This window comes from Chaetodon trifascialis, chromosome 1, assembly GCF_039877785.1.
Source record: "Chaetodon trifascialis isolate fChaTrf1 chromosome 1, fChaTrf1.hap1, whole genome shotgun sequence".
Lineage (NCBI taxonomy): Eukaryota > Metazoa > Chordata > Actinopteri > Chaetodontiformes > Chaetodontidae > Chaetodon > Chaetodon trifascialis.
Window position 1 is genome coordinate 30,100,830 of NC_092056.1, and position 16,909 is coordinate 30,117,738.

A 16,909-nucleotide genomic window follows, 5' to 3' on the forward strand; every position below is an offset into this window, starting at 1 on the left:
CTTAAAATGAACTCACATGGACGAGCTTCCACAGTGTCCAGCGCAGGATGTCATGTTGACCGGCTGCATGCTTTTGCAGCCGTTCACCTCGATTACAGTCTGTTTACTCTGGACCTCACAGATGTTCCGCAGCTTGCCTGGAATACACAGCAACTGAAGGCTCATACAATGGCACATGACACAGAGGATTTAGGAGTTATTATTTTAGATACTGTGCAAACTTACAGGTTTTGCAGCATCCATTTGCATCAGTTGTCTCGGTGCCCTGGAGGAGGAAGATGTGTCACAGATGCGTTGTGTGTTAGACATGGACAGCATGTGGTGAGGCAGGAGATGGGGGAGGGGGATCAGTTATAGATGTTTGATATACTCACTGGTTTACAGTTCAAGGAGTTAAAGTGAGGACAAGTCGTTTGAATCTTCTTGGTGATAGGCACTCCGCTGATCCTCTCACAAGTATACTGCACACACTTGTCATTTGTGGGTACAAAAGTGTTGTTGACCTGTACCAACAGGAAAAGCAGAAGCTAAATCAGATATTCAGCAAAGATGTAATCTTTTATCCTTTTTGGCTCATGAACAAACACAACGTGGCCTAAATACCACTACATTTCTGGAGTAGACAAAGCCTACCATGAACTGACCCTGAACTGTGATAAAGGTCATATTAATCTCTCTCTATTAATACTAATCTTCTCACTGATTCTTGAAACTTTGGGAAAAATATATTCCACTAAGAAAAGTGCTAGTTCTGTTGGAAATTAATAACATTTTCATGCATAAAAAGAAGTAAGTTTATAATCAGGGCGTCCTTTGCACACATGTAAGGTTCTTTTAGAGGCTTATTTACATTTTTTTTATTTAATGATTATATGCTGGCCCATTGCCTACAAAATCAGTTGTCCTCAGATGAGAGATAATCTTTCAACATGATTAAAAAAAACAAAAAGTAATAATTGATTTGAACAATATCTTTACCACATGAAAGAGTACATTGTAATATGTATTAAAAACTACAAACAGTGAGTTTTGAGCAATATTTACTATTATTTTGTGGTTGCTCAAAATGTGTCCCACATATTTGTCACCACCATCAGATATTTATAAAAAGCAATTAAATCAGGCAACTACAAGGTCAACTATATTCCTGTGGACCCTATTTTCAAACCTTCAGCTCTACTGCATGCTTCCAGATCCCTCAAGCTCCTGTAAGTTTGCTATTTTCTTTAAACTTGTTCATATTTTTGGACACTGCTACTGTCACAACCATAACATGTCAACACTGTCTCTTTTGTAAAAAAAAAAAAAAAAAATTAGATCAGATTATGACATGAATGCATACTTTTTAAGAGGAGGTCTGAAGTAGCCAGAGGGGAAACAAGATGGCTATCTATCATATGAAAGAGTAGGTTTTTGTCAACACTGTCAGATGTCAGTGGTGACGTACAGTCAGACGGTGGTGACAAAAACCTCCAAATGGTCCTCAACAGAGGCTAGAATATAATTGTTGATCACAATAAATACCAATATGACCTGTGATGTTTCATTAACCTCTTTTATATTTTTATTTATGTAATTCCCCTTATATTTCTTCCATAGCGTCCAACCCTAGGGGATGAGGTGTGCCTCCCCTCATTTTGTGTTTTATGAAAAAAATACAAAATGAGGAGGTTGCACCAATACATTGCATGCCAACAACAACCAAGACCCTGGTCTATAATGATGTACCTTTAGATTTTGTAATTTAAGTAATGTTTTATTTTTAAAATTAAAAACTGTTTTATCCAAATTCCCAAGAATCAGTGTTCTGATATCCATCCATCCATCCATTATCTATACCGCCTATCCCTTTCGGGGTTGTGGGGGGCTGGAGCCTATCCCAGCTACAATGGGCGAGAGGCGGGGTACACCCTGAACCGGTCGCCAGCTGATTGCAGGGCCACATTCAAGGACAAACAAACATTCACACTCACACTCACACCTATGGACAATTTAGAGTCATCAATTAACCTAATGAGCATGTTTTTGGTCTGTGGGAGGAAGCTGGAGTACCTGGAGAGAACCCACGCATGCACGGGAAGAACATGCAAACTTCACACAGAAAGGCCCCGCCTGACCCGGTGATCGAACCGGCAACCTTCTTGCTGTGAGGCACGCGCACTACCTGCTGCACCACCGTGCAGCCCGTGTTCTGATATATGTTTTTTAATTATTATATTATTTTTTTTAACTTTCACATTTTGAAATAAGGTTAGTTTTTCAAATTTTAGATTTGAACTGAATAAAAAAAAATCAGCTTCTGTTTGTATTACTTTCATCAAGTCTGGTAAAAATTGGTAAAGAGCTCTTGCCACAGCTTGCATCCCTTTCCTCACATTCTTGGCTATTAAAAATGTGTGGAAACTGATAGCTGCGGTACTGACCTCAATGATACGTGTAGTGTTGTCAGGTGTAGTGAAGATACAGCTCCTCTGAACACACATCCCACAGCACTTGCCAGGTACAGTCTCATAGTCATAACCCTGGAGACGGTGAGAGAGAGAGTTAGCACTTGGTTGTCCTCTGTGTTTAGCTCATTATTGTGTACATCATTTCAGTTTTCAATGCAAGTGCGTTTATGTAAGAGTAGTGAACGTGTGTATGTGTGTTGGTATGTTCTGTGAATGAGCTTACCTTGGAGCAGTTTTTGTTGCATACAATAGGTTTGCAGGTAATTTGTTTCAGCAGGGTGGTGGGATCCATGTGGTCGCTACAGTAACACTCCCGGCAGGGCCCCGGTACAAAAGACTCCTCTAACATTCCTCCCAATGCTGCTCCTCCTACTCCTGATACTGCTGTTCTTGATGCTCTTCCTGCATTTGGTGGTGCTTTTAATGGTGGCTCTGATGGTAGGTCTGATGGTAGGTCTGATGGTAGGTCTGATGGTGGCTCTGGTGTTGGTATCTTGTCACCAGGCTATGGAGTACACATTGACCAATGGTTCAGTCACAAACATCACTTCAGTATTCTAAGGAAACTTTCACACCTGTACTTTATTTGTTCTGGACAGATCATTCATATAGACACAAGGAGCTTGCTTCCTTCACAGTTGGTGCATGGATTGTGAAATTTTAGTGGCAATTTAACTTTTGATTTTGAAATAATGTATTTACAGAGTTAGTTTGAATCTGAGCAGTTTAAGCGTTAAGTTGCCCTGGGGGCTGTCTTTCCTCTCTAGGGTGCTTTCACATCCAAGCTGTTCATGTAGTCCAGGTTAAATATAGCGTGAAAGCTTTCATTTGGTGTTGATGAAACAATAGAGAACCATTTCCAAGTAAAATAGATAAAGCCGGCGAAATCCGACCTGCTGGGCGGCGGGGGAACGTGGGGGGCCTGGGCGACGGGGGGGCACGGACGTCGGGCGACACGGCGGCCTGTGGCCATGAAGAACGCGCAGTTTTCTAAGTAAACTCTGGTTTTGTCTGTTTGTGGTGTGAGCGCAAAGTGCAGCAAACACAGCACTGTGATATAGAGGGTCTGTGACATGTAAGTGATCAATCTACTAATCATTGCAACCGTTAAATGTTGGGACCTCATCACATGAATGAACAAAGACAGACCTGCATGTCAAACCAAAAGCTTAAACAAAGGCCCACAGGTAAAAGTGAGAGAGAGAACAAAGAAATACCATTACCACAACCATTGTATTATCTCTCCTTCTTGTGTTCTAAGTATTAGTAAAACTGAAAATGGTTTGAATCAGAGAAGTTTTTTTAAACTGCTGTAATGTGTATACGTTTAGTTCAGCTTGATATACCTAAACTATGGATACTGATGGGGTATCTGGAGTTAGATGCCCCTGAGGATGCTCAGAAGTCAGAACTCATGCGGAATATATTGGTTCGCTATAACCCTGAAGAGAAAGAGAGGGAGTGTGAGGGTCAAGAGCGGGAGCATAAGTGACAGGAAAATGAGAAAGACAGGGAGAATAAGAAAACAATACTTGATTTTGAGAAGGTAAACTTGCTTTTGTGTATTATAATGTTTTTCTTTCACTGCCAATTTGATCCTGAGAAGGATCAGCTTGAGTCAGATTGATAACTGTGATGCAGTTCAACAGGCAGTGCTAAAAGCATGAGTTAGTTCCAGACGTGTACAGTACCAGACAGAGAGAATACAGCTGGGACAGACTTATTTGGACTTTGGATGACAACAAAAAGCAGTATTTGATAAATGGCTGAGAGCCACTGAGGTGCATGATTTGAAGAAGCTGCATGAGTTGATTGATTTGAAGCTGTTTAAGCAGAGCTCATGCAGACATAACTGAATGACCCAGATGTCAAACCATGTTTATGGCTACTGAGGCGGCTGATATTTCCTCTGTCATAAAATTTCATGGCATGACAAATCCAGTGTTCGTACTGTTGCTTATAATCATTGGTTTGAATCCATTCCAAGCACAGGTGGAAAATGCTGGAAGAGCAGCAGATTTGAAATTTTTGATGGTTTCCTGTCCAAGGGGGTGACTGCAGTTGAGTAAGGGGTAGCTGGGATTCCTATTACATTACAAGACAGGTTTCCCTTCTAAGAGGAAGATGGAAATTTTGCTAGCTGTGTTACAGCAGCAGATGGTGGTGGCTCTGGCTCATTTAGCCGACAGGAGTATGGCAGAGACATTTTGGAGACAAAAGAGACTGTGAAAACAGTGCGTCACCCGCCACCTCAAAACGTGTACACAGTACACCTGGACAACTGCAGTGAAAGAGTGAGCTTGCTGACTGGACAGTCAGAGCGGCTCCTGAGGGAAGTTGAGAGAGATCGCCTGGTCTGAGAAAGCTGGCCGAGGAAAGCATGAACTGTGACCTAGTGGTGAGTTTACCACACACTTCCCTCCAGATAGGAAAGTTTCTTTTCAGCTAGGGAAGTTTAGGCCACATTTTCACATCTAATACAACACACAGGGAAAGGCACTCGGTCACTGGCTTTCAAGGATTAGTTTTAAGATTTACCATGCACACACACCGTTCTTAGTCTATGTGAGAGCTTTCAGCTGTTACTGTCTGCGTACCTGTCCTGTAATTCTACCTGTGTTGTTAACTGGCCTCCTGCGTCTGCCCTGATAGCTGACATGTAAGTCTGTTCACTGACTTTTGCTTTAGTTAAGTAATTACTTTGCTTTTGTCCATATTTGGATCCTCCTCCCTGTTGTACCTGAACCAACAGATATATCGATATGTTGAGTTTGGACTGCGTTCTTACCTTGTACTCACTCATGCCGTAGACACATACATCTTTAGGAACTGCGTATAGAAAAAGAGACATGAGTTAGGTCAACCATGACACTAGTTTGTTAGATTAGTAATGTAGATGTGAAGAAGTGAGGCTAATCAATCTTTGCACTAGATGCACATCAAGAAAAGAGTCTCTTTTAGTATTTGTCTTTTATCAAAAATGTCCTTGTAATTTAAAAAAACATTCGCTTGACAACATCAAACATCATCAGAATGTGAAAAGTTAACTTTTTAAATTTTATTTTTTACCAATTGAAAAATGTTACCAACCAACCTTACGCACTACAGCTCTGCAGTATTCTCAAACATATCGACCTGCATCTGCAAGACCTTGATGAGACATGTACACCCTACAGTGTGTTCTGTCTTATTGCTGCTTGCAGCTTTATTTTACACGTTTGCATATGCAACAACAGTAACAACCGGTAATTTCTCTAATATTTTTCAGCTGCTGTGCGGTTCTTTAACAACAAACTTCTTAATTGTACAAGCTCATTGTATGTCATGGTATGTTTCTTCAGCAAATACAGTTCTGCATTTACATCTCGTACACTTGCAGATAACGCTATGTTGATGGACCAGAGTAACATACCACACTTGTAGGATGGGCAGCAGGTGCCGTTGGTGATGTTGACTCTGAAGCCCAGGGGGCAGGTGATTGGAGTGGGACACTGGTTTACAGTGCATTCTGTTGGGGACAAAAGGATGGGATGATTATCAGTACATGAAGGTGCAGACTTGCCTCAAGTTTCATTTGACAACAATAACTTAAAGAACCATAACAGCAATTCTGCATGTTTAAATGATTCAATGCAAGTTAGTGGGAGACTTTGCTGAGAGCCAGGCTCTGTTTTATGGACAGGTGCTGCTCTTACACAGTTCCACACAGTACAGGCAGTCTGATCTGCTGAACACAGAGCAGCTTCAGTGAAGCAGATGGAGTATAAAGGCCTTGCTCATGGACTCCCAGATTAATTCTGCCTGTCTGAGGCTTGAAGCAGTTAGCAGTTTCTTCAGCCAATGCCCTGTTGTTAATGCTTAGCATTTTTAAAGCATATTGTTTTAGGCTGTGCAGGTATTTTTTGTCCCTTGCTTACCTGTGAACATTGTCCTGTAGAGCCTTGAAACTTGCTCAGTATTACATCACTGTGAACATTATATCTGCTTAATTTTTTGTTAAAATTGCTTTTGTAATTTGCAGATTTTACTGCCATCAACTGCACATCTACTTCTGTGACATTAAAACTGACCACATGACTGTGTTGTGCAGCAGCCGTCTGTCTTGTTGACCAGCTGCTGGCAAGGCTCGCTGCAGCTGGAGATCTGAGACAATGGGCACTGAACAGGCTGACACTGGATGCTCATGGAATCCTTGTCACACACACAGGTGTTGCAGTCACTCGTCCACGTGTCACCATACTGGTTAAGAGAAAAGTACCAGTTCAGACACACAGCTCATGCTTTGCTAGTGTACATGAATGTATGTGTCAGGCAGAGTTCTCACCTGTTTGGGTTTGCCATCAGGTCCAACACAATCTGAATTTCAAACAGAAAAAAGTGTTGGGAGATTTGTAGGTGTGTAAGCTAATGCTGTTATGAAAAGTATTCCATGAGCTGGTCAAATAAAGTTTTCTATAGGATCTTCTCTTACCGCAAGAAGGAACACACACGTTAGAGACTGAGTTGAATAAGATGGTGCCTTGAGGACAGAAGCAACCCTCCTTAGTGGATGCCTTGCTACCTGCCTGGAACTTTTTGTTGTATCTGATGAAATGGAATACTGGTTATTACAGAGGTGTGAAGACTTGAAGGACTGTCACACAACGGAACTGAACTGAAAATGGAAAATTACACCCACATACAGAAATATTGTTTCATAACATATCTTTGTGATTGCAACCAAGTTTCCATTGTTCGGTTTGTCTTAATGATAATAATAATAATATTAGTTATCATTTTGCATTAAATTACAAAATCAGTTTGACCCCCAAATCCATTCAACAGCTTTTGAGATATCCTCCTCACGCACTGACAAGAGACAGAACAACCTTCAGTGCTTAAATGACTGCAGACATAAGCATATGAATCACACAACAAAAAACATCATACTGTTGCCATATTTCACCTGTCAATGCATGTAGGCTCTACAGCGACGCCACAGGGCAGGTACACTTTGTTGTTTGGACACTTGTGCTCTGTAAGAAGGAGGTAGGTTTATATACACGTTTTAGGACGAGGCAGCAAATGGAGTACTATACACTATTATTTATTTATCTCACCACACTGCCCATTGGTAGCATTCCTCCAGTCAATACAGACGCCTGCATTAGAGCACTCAGTGGCATAAGCCTCCAGGAAGGAGCAGGTGTTATTGCCATTAGAGCAATTGTCCGCACAGGTTTCCAGATAATAATGTGGAGGCACAATGTTGTGGCATGGCTCAAATACACTAGAAAAGACATACAAGCCAGGACAATGTGTCAGGAAAAGTGATCAGAAGGGCTTTGCATACACTGAGTGAACATAAAAATGGAAACATCATTGAAGATTTAATGGTAAGCAATAGAACAGACCTGTAATAACTTTCATAAATTGTCCAGTTTTTGTTGAGACCCCAACTTTAATTGTGTTGTGTTCTAGTTGTGTGTTTCACTTCAATTATGTATTTTTAAGCCGTACTTAGTAGTGGTGTTGTATTCCATCACAATGTGTAGAAGTTTCTATTTCTCTGGTAACACAGTGTAAATAAAAATACCCCTTTCCATTCGAATTTCAACAATTTTATAGCAGTATCTGTATGCAATATATTTTTCATTTTGATAAATCTGAGGAAAATAGGCCCAAGTTTGGATGTCTCTAAAGGGTGAAATACAACAACAGGATCTGATATCAAAACAAGAGTACTTGTTGTTTCCAAGGTAAACTCACAGTGCAGAGATGCACATTGTTACAGGTTGAGATATTGTGCTGCCTCAGGCCCAAAGGCTCTCTATTCACCAATATATCATTAATAATCAATAATTCAATGTTTTTCACATCTAAAACTGTGCATTTAATTTTTGGAAAATGTATCAATATGCTGTAATTTATGGCAAGACATTACCATCACCAAAAAAGATGAACTTGGTAAGTATGGTCAGACCAGATGATTGATTTTTCATCTTATCTGAGGTTTCTGTCTAGTTACTTTTGAGTCATGTAGGTTTATATAAGCTGTTTATATATCTACTGTAACTGACCTGCTGCTTAGTACATCACAGATGGTAGATTTGCAAACTGTTGTTGAGTATGGTGGTTTTGAGGTGGTCCTGGATGCTGTAGTAGTTGGTGGGGTTGTGGGGGTGACACAGGGTGTACCTGGGACTAGCCACTCGATTGCAGAAGCTGAGCAGCTTTCCTCCTGGCCATTTGGAAAACGGCAGTCGTTGCTCTGGGAGTTGTCACAAGTCCCTGGAAAAGTAGAGGCAGCATGATGAAGCAGAGCACTGGATCTCATGCAAGGAGCAGCTGTATGAACAGATTTGTTCTTAAAGAAGACATACAAAGAGTTCAACAAACACTGCGTGTAATCATTAGGCCTATCCTAACTGCAAGCTGGCAGTGTCAGTAGGTGCAAAAGGCAGCTGTCTCAGGTGTCCTCTGATTAGTGGCACCCCATGATTTGGCCTTCTTAGGGTCACTGCATAGAGTCAGTGTAAGGATCGGGGTTACGTGGCCTGGTAACTCACCACACTGTCCCTCAGTGTTCCCATGGAAGAGGACATAAGGAATGTCAATGGTGAGTACAAAGTTCCCATAGACCACTGTTGTGTTGATCTCTGGTATCTCCAATGTGATCAGCATGTCTGTGCTAGTAATCCGCAGGTAAGTATTGCTGTAGGCAGGATAGATCTGTTTTTCATTCACATACACCTGTAACATAAGGCCACAAAACACATTAGAGAAGACTATCAACCAAGCACAGCATCATTTCAGACTTCAGCTGTACCAGTGGGGCATCATATCACTTGACTGACAGATTAACCATTAAGTCAGTGCTCTTAAAATAATGTATGCTGACACTTAAACAGCAAATGTCTTTGACGATTTGAATCATTACTTACCTCAAAAGCTGCTGTTCCTGGAGTCTTTGACTGAGACAAAAGTACCTTGTAGGATTGGTAAGTAACAGTGAGAGCTGGTGTGCAAAATGTGCTGTCACAGTCAGCTTTATTTGCTACAATAGCAAGGTTATATTTAGGTAATATCTCTTTGACCAGGTAGTAAGAGCATTTCCCATTGAAACTGAAGTATTTTCCATCAAATGTCATCTGGTAGGATCCACTCCAGACACTGCATACACCTGTTGGATAAGAAAACCCATGTATTGGAAATAAGTAAGAACTGGAACAAGCAGAAAACAGAATTACGTCCATCAAGAGGGCTATGTTTGTTCATGAGCACATAGTATCTACTGCAGAGCAGTTTTAGTCTTTAGTCAGCAATTTTGCTGTAATTTACTAGAAGGTCAGGCAATGGCCCAAGAAATAATGCCACCATGTGACCATTTGCTCATAACTGCTTAAACAAGACAACTATTTTTTAAACCACTCTTCCTGCATTTTTTGAGCTATTTAAGCTATAATGAGCACAATTACTGATTACTGATCACATGTTCATCAAACTTGAATTTGAAGATGACCATTAATCAATAAAAAAAATCAATAAAATAAAAATAAAATTCCATTCATATGTTTATTGACCCCTAATAATCAGATGTAGGCTAAAGATGAATTAATATTAATATTCTAATAATATAACATGTATAATATAATGTGGATCTGTTTGAATACACAGGATGAAACTGGGATCCAGCTGAGGGAACTGGAGCAGAAATATACATTTAAATATTTAGATACAGACTTTGCTTCACTTCAAAAACCTTTCTTATGTTAGTAAACATTTTGGAAACTGATGTTAGAAGAGGGGTGGACTACAGATGAGATTAATACCAAAACTACATGGTTAGGTTTTGGAAAAGATCCTGGTTTGGCTTTAAATAGCTACTTCTTTAAAGCATTCTCTGTACTGCCTTTGTCCTTTGCTCCTGTCATTATCACCCCCTGCTGGAACTGCACCCTCATATGTGAAGGTACTTTTTGTGCCTATGCAAGGCAAAACTGACATGCTACCCTCCAGTGGATCAGCGGGACTATTACATGTTTGGCTGTTGAGACTGGGCTGAACCAATCCAGGAGCTGACTGTGTAATGGGCTACTGACTGAGTAAATCCTGCACTGAGTACACTCAAACTGCAGCAGTAAATTCAATGAAAACCACAGCGCACATTTTGCACACTGACATGATCCTCTGTTGCACATAAAAATCAATATAGTAAAATGTGTTGAAAAGTTACATTCTCAGCTTACATTGACATGCATTGCCAGAGCAGCATCCGTTGTCATCATTGACCTTGATCGCTTGGCGTCCATTGACACAGATGGTTTGTGCTGTGGGGCAGGGAGTTGGTGTCTCTGTGACCTTGCCATTGATACAAGTAGCAGTGGTGCAGTTGCTCACCTTCCAGGACTCTCCATTCTGGGAGGGGATTGAGAAACAATAAGTCATACTGGAAACCATGAGTGCATGAAACATTAAAGTTCAACAGATTTTTTTAGATGCAGGGCTGAGTCTTCTGCACCATGCCCAATGTGTCAGGGCCATGCCAAATGCACCTTTGGTAATTTTGTTGCCAGGTTGTGGCATATTTTGGGTCCAGGGTTGGACCAGAAAGAATACATTATCATGCAGTTACAAGTTGCCATTTCAGAGGCTGTGACAATCATGACCAGTCAAATTCTTTACTTTCAATCCTTTAAAAACAGGCTTCCTTGACATGTTGCACTGGCATTTTGGGAACTAAAAAATGAAAATTGTCGGCATTTTATTTGTCATCACAACAATCCATACAATAACCATCTGCAGCTAACTATCACCATAGTGCCATTTATCAAATAAAAGAAAAATTCAATATGTGATCCAACAATTTGTGTGCCATTTTCATTTCTGAAATGATTTTTCAAGTTTAATTCTGTTAGATTTGACTGTTACACATGCAAAATAATTGCTGACAATTTGGGAACAAAATAGTTACCACTTTAATTTTCATATTATGACAGAAGTATAACCCTGCTAATGTTCCACATATAAAGTAGGATTTTAAAAATAACTTTGTTTTGTTTCTGGGAACACCACCAACAAAATTTACCCTAAACAACCTATAACATTGCTCATCACCTCTCATCTGTCTCTATTGTAATTAGAAATACAGCAGATGGTTTTGACTTAAAAACAGTATGGAATAATTCGTCTCAACTGACGAGTTTGATATTAACCAAGACTGCAATACATGGCTGGCATTGCCACACCCTCTACTGCACCTCTCCTCCCACTGGAATGCACAGCGAGTCATGAAGAAACCAAACTGACACAGTTAAGGAGAGTGTGCCTCAGTGTGCCTCAGGAATATACCAATGCACGGCTGTAGAACTACATTCCATGCCAACAACAGAGGGCCCATGGAATCTCTACAGGTGTGTCCTTGAACAAAAAACAGAATCTTTTGGAAACAAAAACATAAATAAAAACATTTGACATTTTTGATCACACCTTTCTGGGTGGATACACATCATTGCAGTCCAGGGTAGTTGTAGACAGGGTTGTTGATAGAGTGGGAGTGGAAGTCGATGTAGGAATAGTTGTGGTAGGAGGAACTGAGCTTGAAATTGTGGCCTTGGTAGTGGTGCTGGCTGTGCTGGGTATTGGTGTTGTGGGACATGGAGAGGAATGTGTCTCAACTTTGCAAGATGCATTGCAATATGCAACATAGCACCACCCTAAGCCATCACTGACATTGTACATCAATGCCCCTGTAAAAATCAGAGTGGAGAGAGAAGTTTAGTGCACAAAATTAAAAGATTAGGTCTACTGATTCATAAACAAATGTATTTAATAATGGAGACATTTGATGGGTATTCTGACCAAAAATGGTCTTGAGTTAAAAAAAAACAGAGGGACACTGTTTTTGTAGTGTAAAGGGCAAAAAGTTAATAAGTAAATAAGTTGTCTGTAGTTACTTAAGACCTACTGAGTAACAAATCAGGACTTACCTGAAATGATGGTATATTGTAATGCACAGATTTCTTTTTTTATGAGCAATTAAGGACAAATAAATAAATAAATAAATAAATAAATAAATCTTATACTCCATCAGTGATACCATAGGGCTATTGGTCATTCAGATCTTCCTTTTTGATTTTATCGACTTCATTTTAAAGTGGCGTTAGCTCTTCAACACTTAAGCTGAAGAAATTAATACCATATGAAGCTACCCAAGATGCACATTTATTATTGTAAAGAATCACTCAGAACAATTTAGAAAGACAAGCACCTGAAATGGGTCCTGGACCAATGAAAACAAAAGGGGAAATGAGCATATCCCAATTCCCTGGGTGCGCATTTACCATTGCCAGCATACCGGGTCTTTATCCCCTTAAGATAAACACTTGGACAAGCATCTGTACTTCACTGCACAATGTGCACTGGCAAGGTTGAGATGATGTGTCAAAATAATGCAAGATTTGGTCAAGCTGCTGCAAACCTCCATAGATATGCTGTAGAGATGGGTAAACTTTCTCACCAGGCAAAATATATTGTTTTGTACTGTTTTCAAATGAGTGTATGTCAAAAAGCATTAGCAAGTTATCACAATATGTTTTTTACTTTTTTTGTAACTAAGGTTGTGCTAATGAACCCTTTTACTAAGTACTAAAATTACTCACTCCAAGCCCCAAACAACAACACTTATTAGACAGCCATCTGTAAGCAAGGGAATGGACTTTGGGTATCAGAAACGTGGGTGAGGTGGGTGAGAGGAGGATGTTAGCTGAGCTGACATCAATCACAGACAACCCATTCCACCACCTGCATGAGACAGTGGGGGCCCAAAGCAGCACCTTCAGCAGCAGACTGCTGCATCCACTCCAGAAGGAAAGCGACCGCAGGTCCTTCATTCCAACTGCCATCTGACTGTTCAACTCTGGTTTTGTTAAATGCAGCACTGTGTTTACATGCTTACTGCTCTGCACTGTTTTGAACTACTGTGTCATTCAATGTTTTCATCATCATGCCATTGCATCTCATGCAATATCTACTGCAATATTACATTTTTTCAGTATTACATTCCTACCTTCTTGGATCAAGTCTATGCATATGCATATTTTTTATATTTTATGTACTGTGACATTTTTTTTTTTTAAACCAATGTGCATTAGTGAAAAACACTGTATTTGAACCATGTGCAAGTCTAAACCCCTGTGCAATTCTTCATTCCCTGTACAATTGTTACATTTTTTCCATTACAAAATAATATTTTATATACTGCTACATACTTTTTTTATCCAATGTGCAATACTGAAAACACTGTACTCTTTTACATAGAATGTATATATACAGAATTTTGATTTTTTAATTTTGTATTTTATTCCTTTCTTCATACATCTGATACGCCTGGAGCTGCGTGTAACACCCAAATTTCCCCAATGGGAGATTAATAAAGAGTTATCTTATTTCATCATCTACTATATGGTCCTTGATTCAGATTCAGTTATTTTTAAACCACTTGTTGATGATTCATTAATTAGCAGGTTCTTCCTGATATCCCTTATGTGTTTCCTTATGAATGACTCAGAATTTGTGTAGAGTGTTGCAAAGTGTTACTGACTGAAGTTTATTTGTGGAAAATCATTTAATGCAGATGTGGTATCTTGATATTTGAAAATGTCTCATGCATGGGTGGGCTATTTTACTTGTCCTATACTAGTATATATGTTCATGAAAATTAATGGAACACAGGGTACCATCAGTGGGGAGAAAATATTTGGCCAAAGAGAGAGTTGGATGAAAATAAAAACATGGAAAAACAGTAATTAGGAATAATTTAGATTAAATCATGTGCAATGATTTATGGTAGGCCATGGATTTTAAAAGCATAACATATTGTTGTTATATCTTGGATTATACTGGAATATAATATACAGTAAGGCATACTACTGAATCATTAAAAAAACTAAACTGAACACAAAATCAAAGAAGCAAGATAAATGTGAAAATGGAAAATGGGCAAAGACTTACCAGGACGATGTGATGTTCCATTAACAGTGCAGACACATATTGTTGTAGTTGGGATGAACAGTGACACTGTTGAAACAACTGTGGTTCTGGCTGGTCTGGTAGTAACAGATGGTTTTGATGTTACAACTGTTGTTTCTGAACTTGTAGTTGTGACAGCTGGTACAGAAGTTGTAGTTTCAACAACAGGGGTGGTCAAGGTTGTAACTGGGCCAGTGGTGACTTCAGGTGATGTTGTTGTTCCAACCCTGACAGTTGTTGCTTCTGATGTTGTTTCAGTTCCTCTCGTTGTGGTTGTTTGTAATTTAGTAGTTGATGTCGTTACAGATGGTTTTGATGTTACAACTGTTGTTTCTGAACTTGTTGTTGTGACAGCTGGTACAGAGGTTGTAGTTTCAATGACAGCGGTGGTCGAGGTTGTAACTGGGCCAGTGGTGACTTCAGGTGATGTTGTTGTTCCAACCCTGACAGTTGTTGCCTCTGATGTTGTTTCAGTTCCTCTGGTTGTGGTTGTTTGTAGTGGAGTAATAGACGTAGTAACAGATGGCTTTGATGTTACAACTGTTGTTTCTGAACTTGTTGTTGTGACAGCTGGTACAGAGGTTGTAGTTTCAACAACAGGGGTGGTCGAGGTTGTAACTGGGCCAGTGGTGACTTCAGGTGGTGTTGTTGTTCCAACCCTGACAGTTGTTGCTTCTGATGGTGTTTCAGTGGGTTTAGTTGTGGTTCCTCTGGTTGTGGTTGTTTGTAATTTAGTAGTTGATGTCGTAACAGATGGTTTTGATGTTACAACTGTTGTTTCTGAACTTGTTGTTGTGACAGCTGGTCCAGAGGTTGTAGTTTCAACGATAGTGGTGGTTGCAGTTGTAACTGGGCCAGTGGTGACTTCAGGTGGTGTTGTTGTTCCAACCCTGACAGTTGTTGCTTCTGATGTTGTTTCAGTGGGTTTAGCTGTGGTTCCTCTTGTTGTGGTTGTTTGTAATTTAGTAGTTGATGTCATAACAGATGGTTTTGATGTTACAACTGTTGTTTCTGAACTTGTTGTTGTGACAGATGGTCCAGAGGTTGTAGTTTCAACGATAGTGGTGGTTGCAGTTGTAACTGGGCCAGTGGTGACTTCAGGTGGTGTTGTTGTTCCAACCCTGACAGTTGTTGCTTCTGATGTTGTTTCAGTGGGTTTAGCTGTGGTTCCTCTGGTTGTGGTTGTTTGTAATTTAGTAGTTGATGTTGTAACAGATGGTTTTGATGTTACAACTGTTGTTTCTGAACTTGTTGTTGTGACAGCTGGTCCAGAGGTTGTAGTTTCAACGATAGTGGTGGTCGCAGTTGTAACTGGGCCAGTGGTGACTTCAGGTGATGTTGTTGTTCCAACCCTGACAGTTGTTGCTTCTGATGTTGTTTCAGTGGGTTTAGTTGTGGTTCCTCTGGTTGTGGTTGTTTGTAATTTAGTAATTGATGTCGTAACAGATGGTTTTGATGTTACAACTGTTGTTTCTGAACTTGTTGTTGTGACAGCTGGTACAGAGGTTGTAGTTTCAACAACAGGGGTGGTCGAGGTTGTAACTGGGCCAGTGGTGACTTCAGGTGGTGTTGTTGTTCCAACCCTGACAGTTGTTGCTTCTGATGTTGTTTCAGTTCCTCTGGTTGTGGTTGTTTGTAATTTAGTAGTTGATGTCGTAACAGATGGTTTTGATGTTACAACTGTTGTTTCTGAACTTGTTGTTGTGACAGCTGGTCCAGAGGTTATAGTTTCAACGATAGTGGAGGTCGCAGTTGTAACTGGGCCAGTGGTGACTTCAGGTGGTGTTGTTGTTCCAACCCTGACAGTTGTTGCTTCTGATGTTGTTTCAGTGGGTTTAGCTGTGGTTCCTCTGGTTGTGGTTGTTTGTAATTTAGTAGTTGATGTCGTAACAGATGGTTTTGATGTTACAACTGTTGTTTCTGAACTTGTTGTTGTGACAGCTGGTACAGAGGTTGTAGTTTCAACAACAGGGGTGGTGGAGGTTGTAACTGGGCCAGTGGTGACTTCAGGTGGTGTTGTTGTTCCAACCCTGACAGTTGTTGCTTCTGATGTTGTTTCAGTGGGTTTAGTTGTGGTTCCTCTGGTTGTGGTTGTTTGTAATTTAGTAGTTGATGTCGTAACAGATGGTTTTGATGTTACAACTGTTGTTTCTGAACTTGTTGTTGTGACAGCTGGTACAGAGGTTGTAGTTTCAACAACAGGGGTGGTCGAGGTTGTAACTGGGCCAGTGGTGACTTCAGGTGATGTTGTTGTTCCAACCCTGACAGTTGTTGCTTCTGATGTTGTTTCAGTGGGTGTAGTTGTAGTTCCCCTGGTTGTGGTTGTTTGTAATTTAGTAGTTGATGTCATAACAGATGGTTTTGATGTTACAACTGTTGTTTCTGAACTTGATGTTGTGACAGCTGGTCCAGAGGTTGTAGTTTCAACGACAGAGGTGGTCGACGTTGTA

At 40.2% G+C, this 16,909-nt stretch overlaps 1 protein-coding gene across 1 annotated transcript in view; it reads right to left on the minus strand.

Moving 5' to 3' along the window:
• Positions 1-16,909, minus strand: part of LOC139331967 (mucin-2-like) — a 59,393-nt gene that overhangs the window by 986 nt on the left and 41,498 nt on the right. The window contains exons 30-47 of the mRNA XM_070963583.1: positions 14,442-14,702; positions 11,919-12,178; positions 10,679-10,847; positions 9,374-9,612; positions 8,999-9,182; positions 8,510-8,720; positions 7,550-7,719; positions 7,396-7,465; positions 6,922-7,034; positions 6,775-6,806; positions 6,521-6,689; positions 5,863-5,958; positions 5,239-5,279; positions 2,674-2,955; positions 2,424-2,522; positions 375-503; positions 226-265; positions 17-137 (exon numbers count right to left, since the gene is read on the minus strand). Of these exons, the coding sequence (XP_070819684.1) occupies positions 17-137; positions 226-265; positions 375-503; positions 2,424-2,522; positions 2,674-2,955; positions 5,239-5,279; positions 5,863-5,958; positions 6,521-6,689; positions 6,775-6,806; positions 6,922-7,034; positions 7,396-7,465; positions 7,550-7,719; positions 8,510-8,720; positions 8,999-9,182; positions 9,374-9,612; positions 10,679-10,847; positions 11,919-12,178; positions 14,442-14,702 (2,686 nt within the window). The remainder of the gene's footprint in view (positions 1-16; positions 138-225; positions 266-374; positions 504-2,423; positions 2,523-2,673; positions 2,956-5,238; positions 5,280-5,862; positions 5,959-6,520; positions 6,690-6,774; positions 6,807-6,921; positions 7,035-7,395; positions 7,466-7,549; positions 7,720-8,509; positions 8,721-8,998; positions 9,183-9,373; positions 9,613-10,678; positions 10,848-11,918; positions 12,179-14,441; positions 14,703-16,909) is intronic.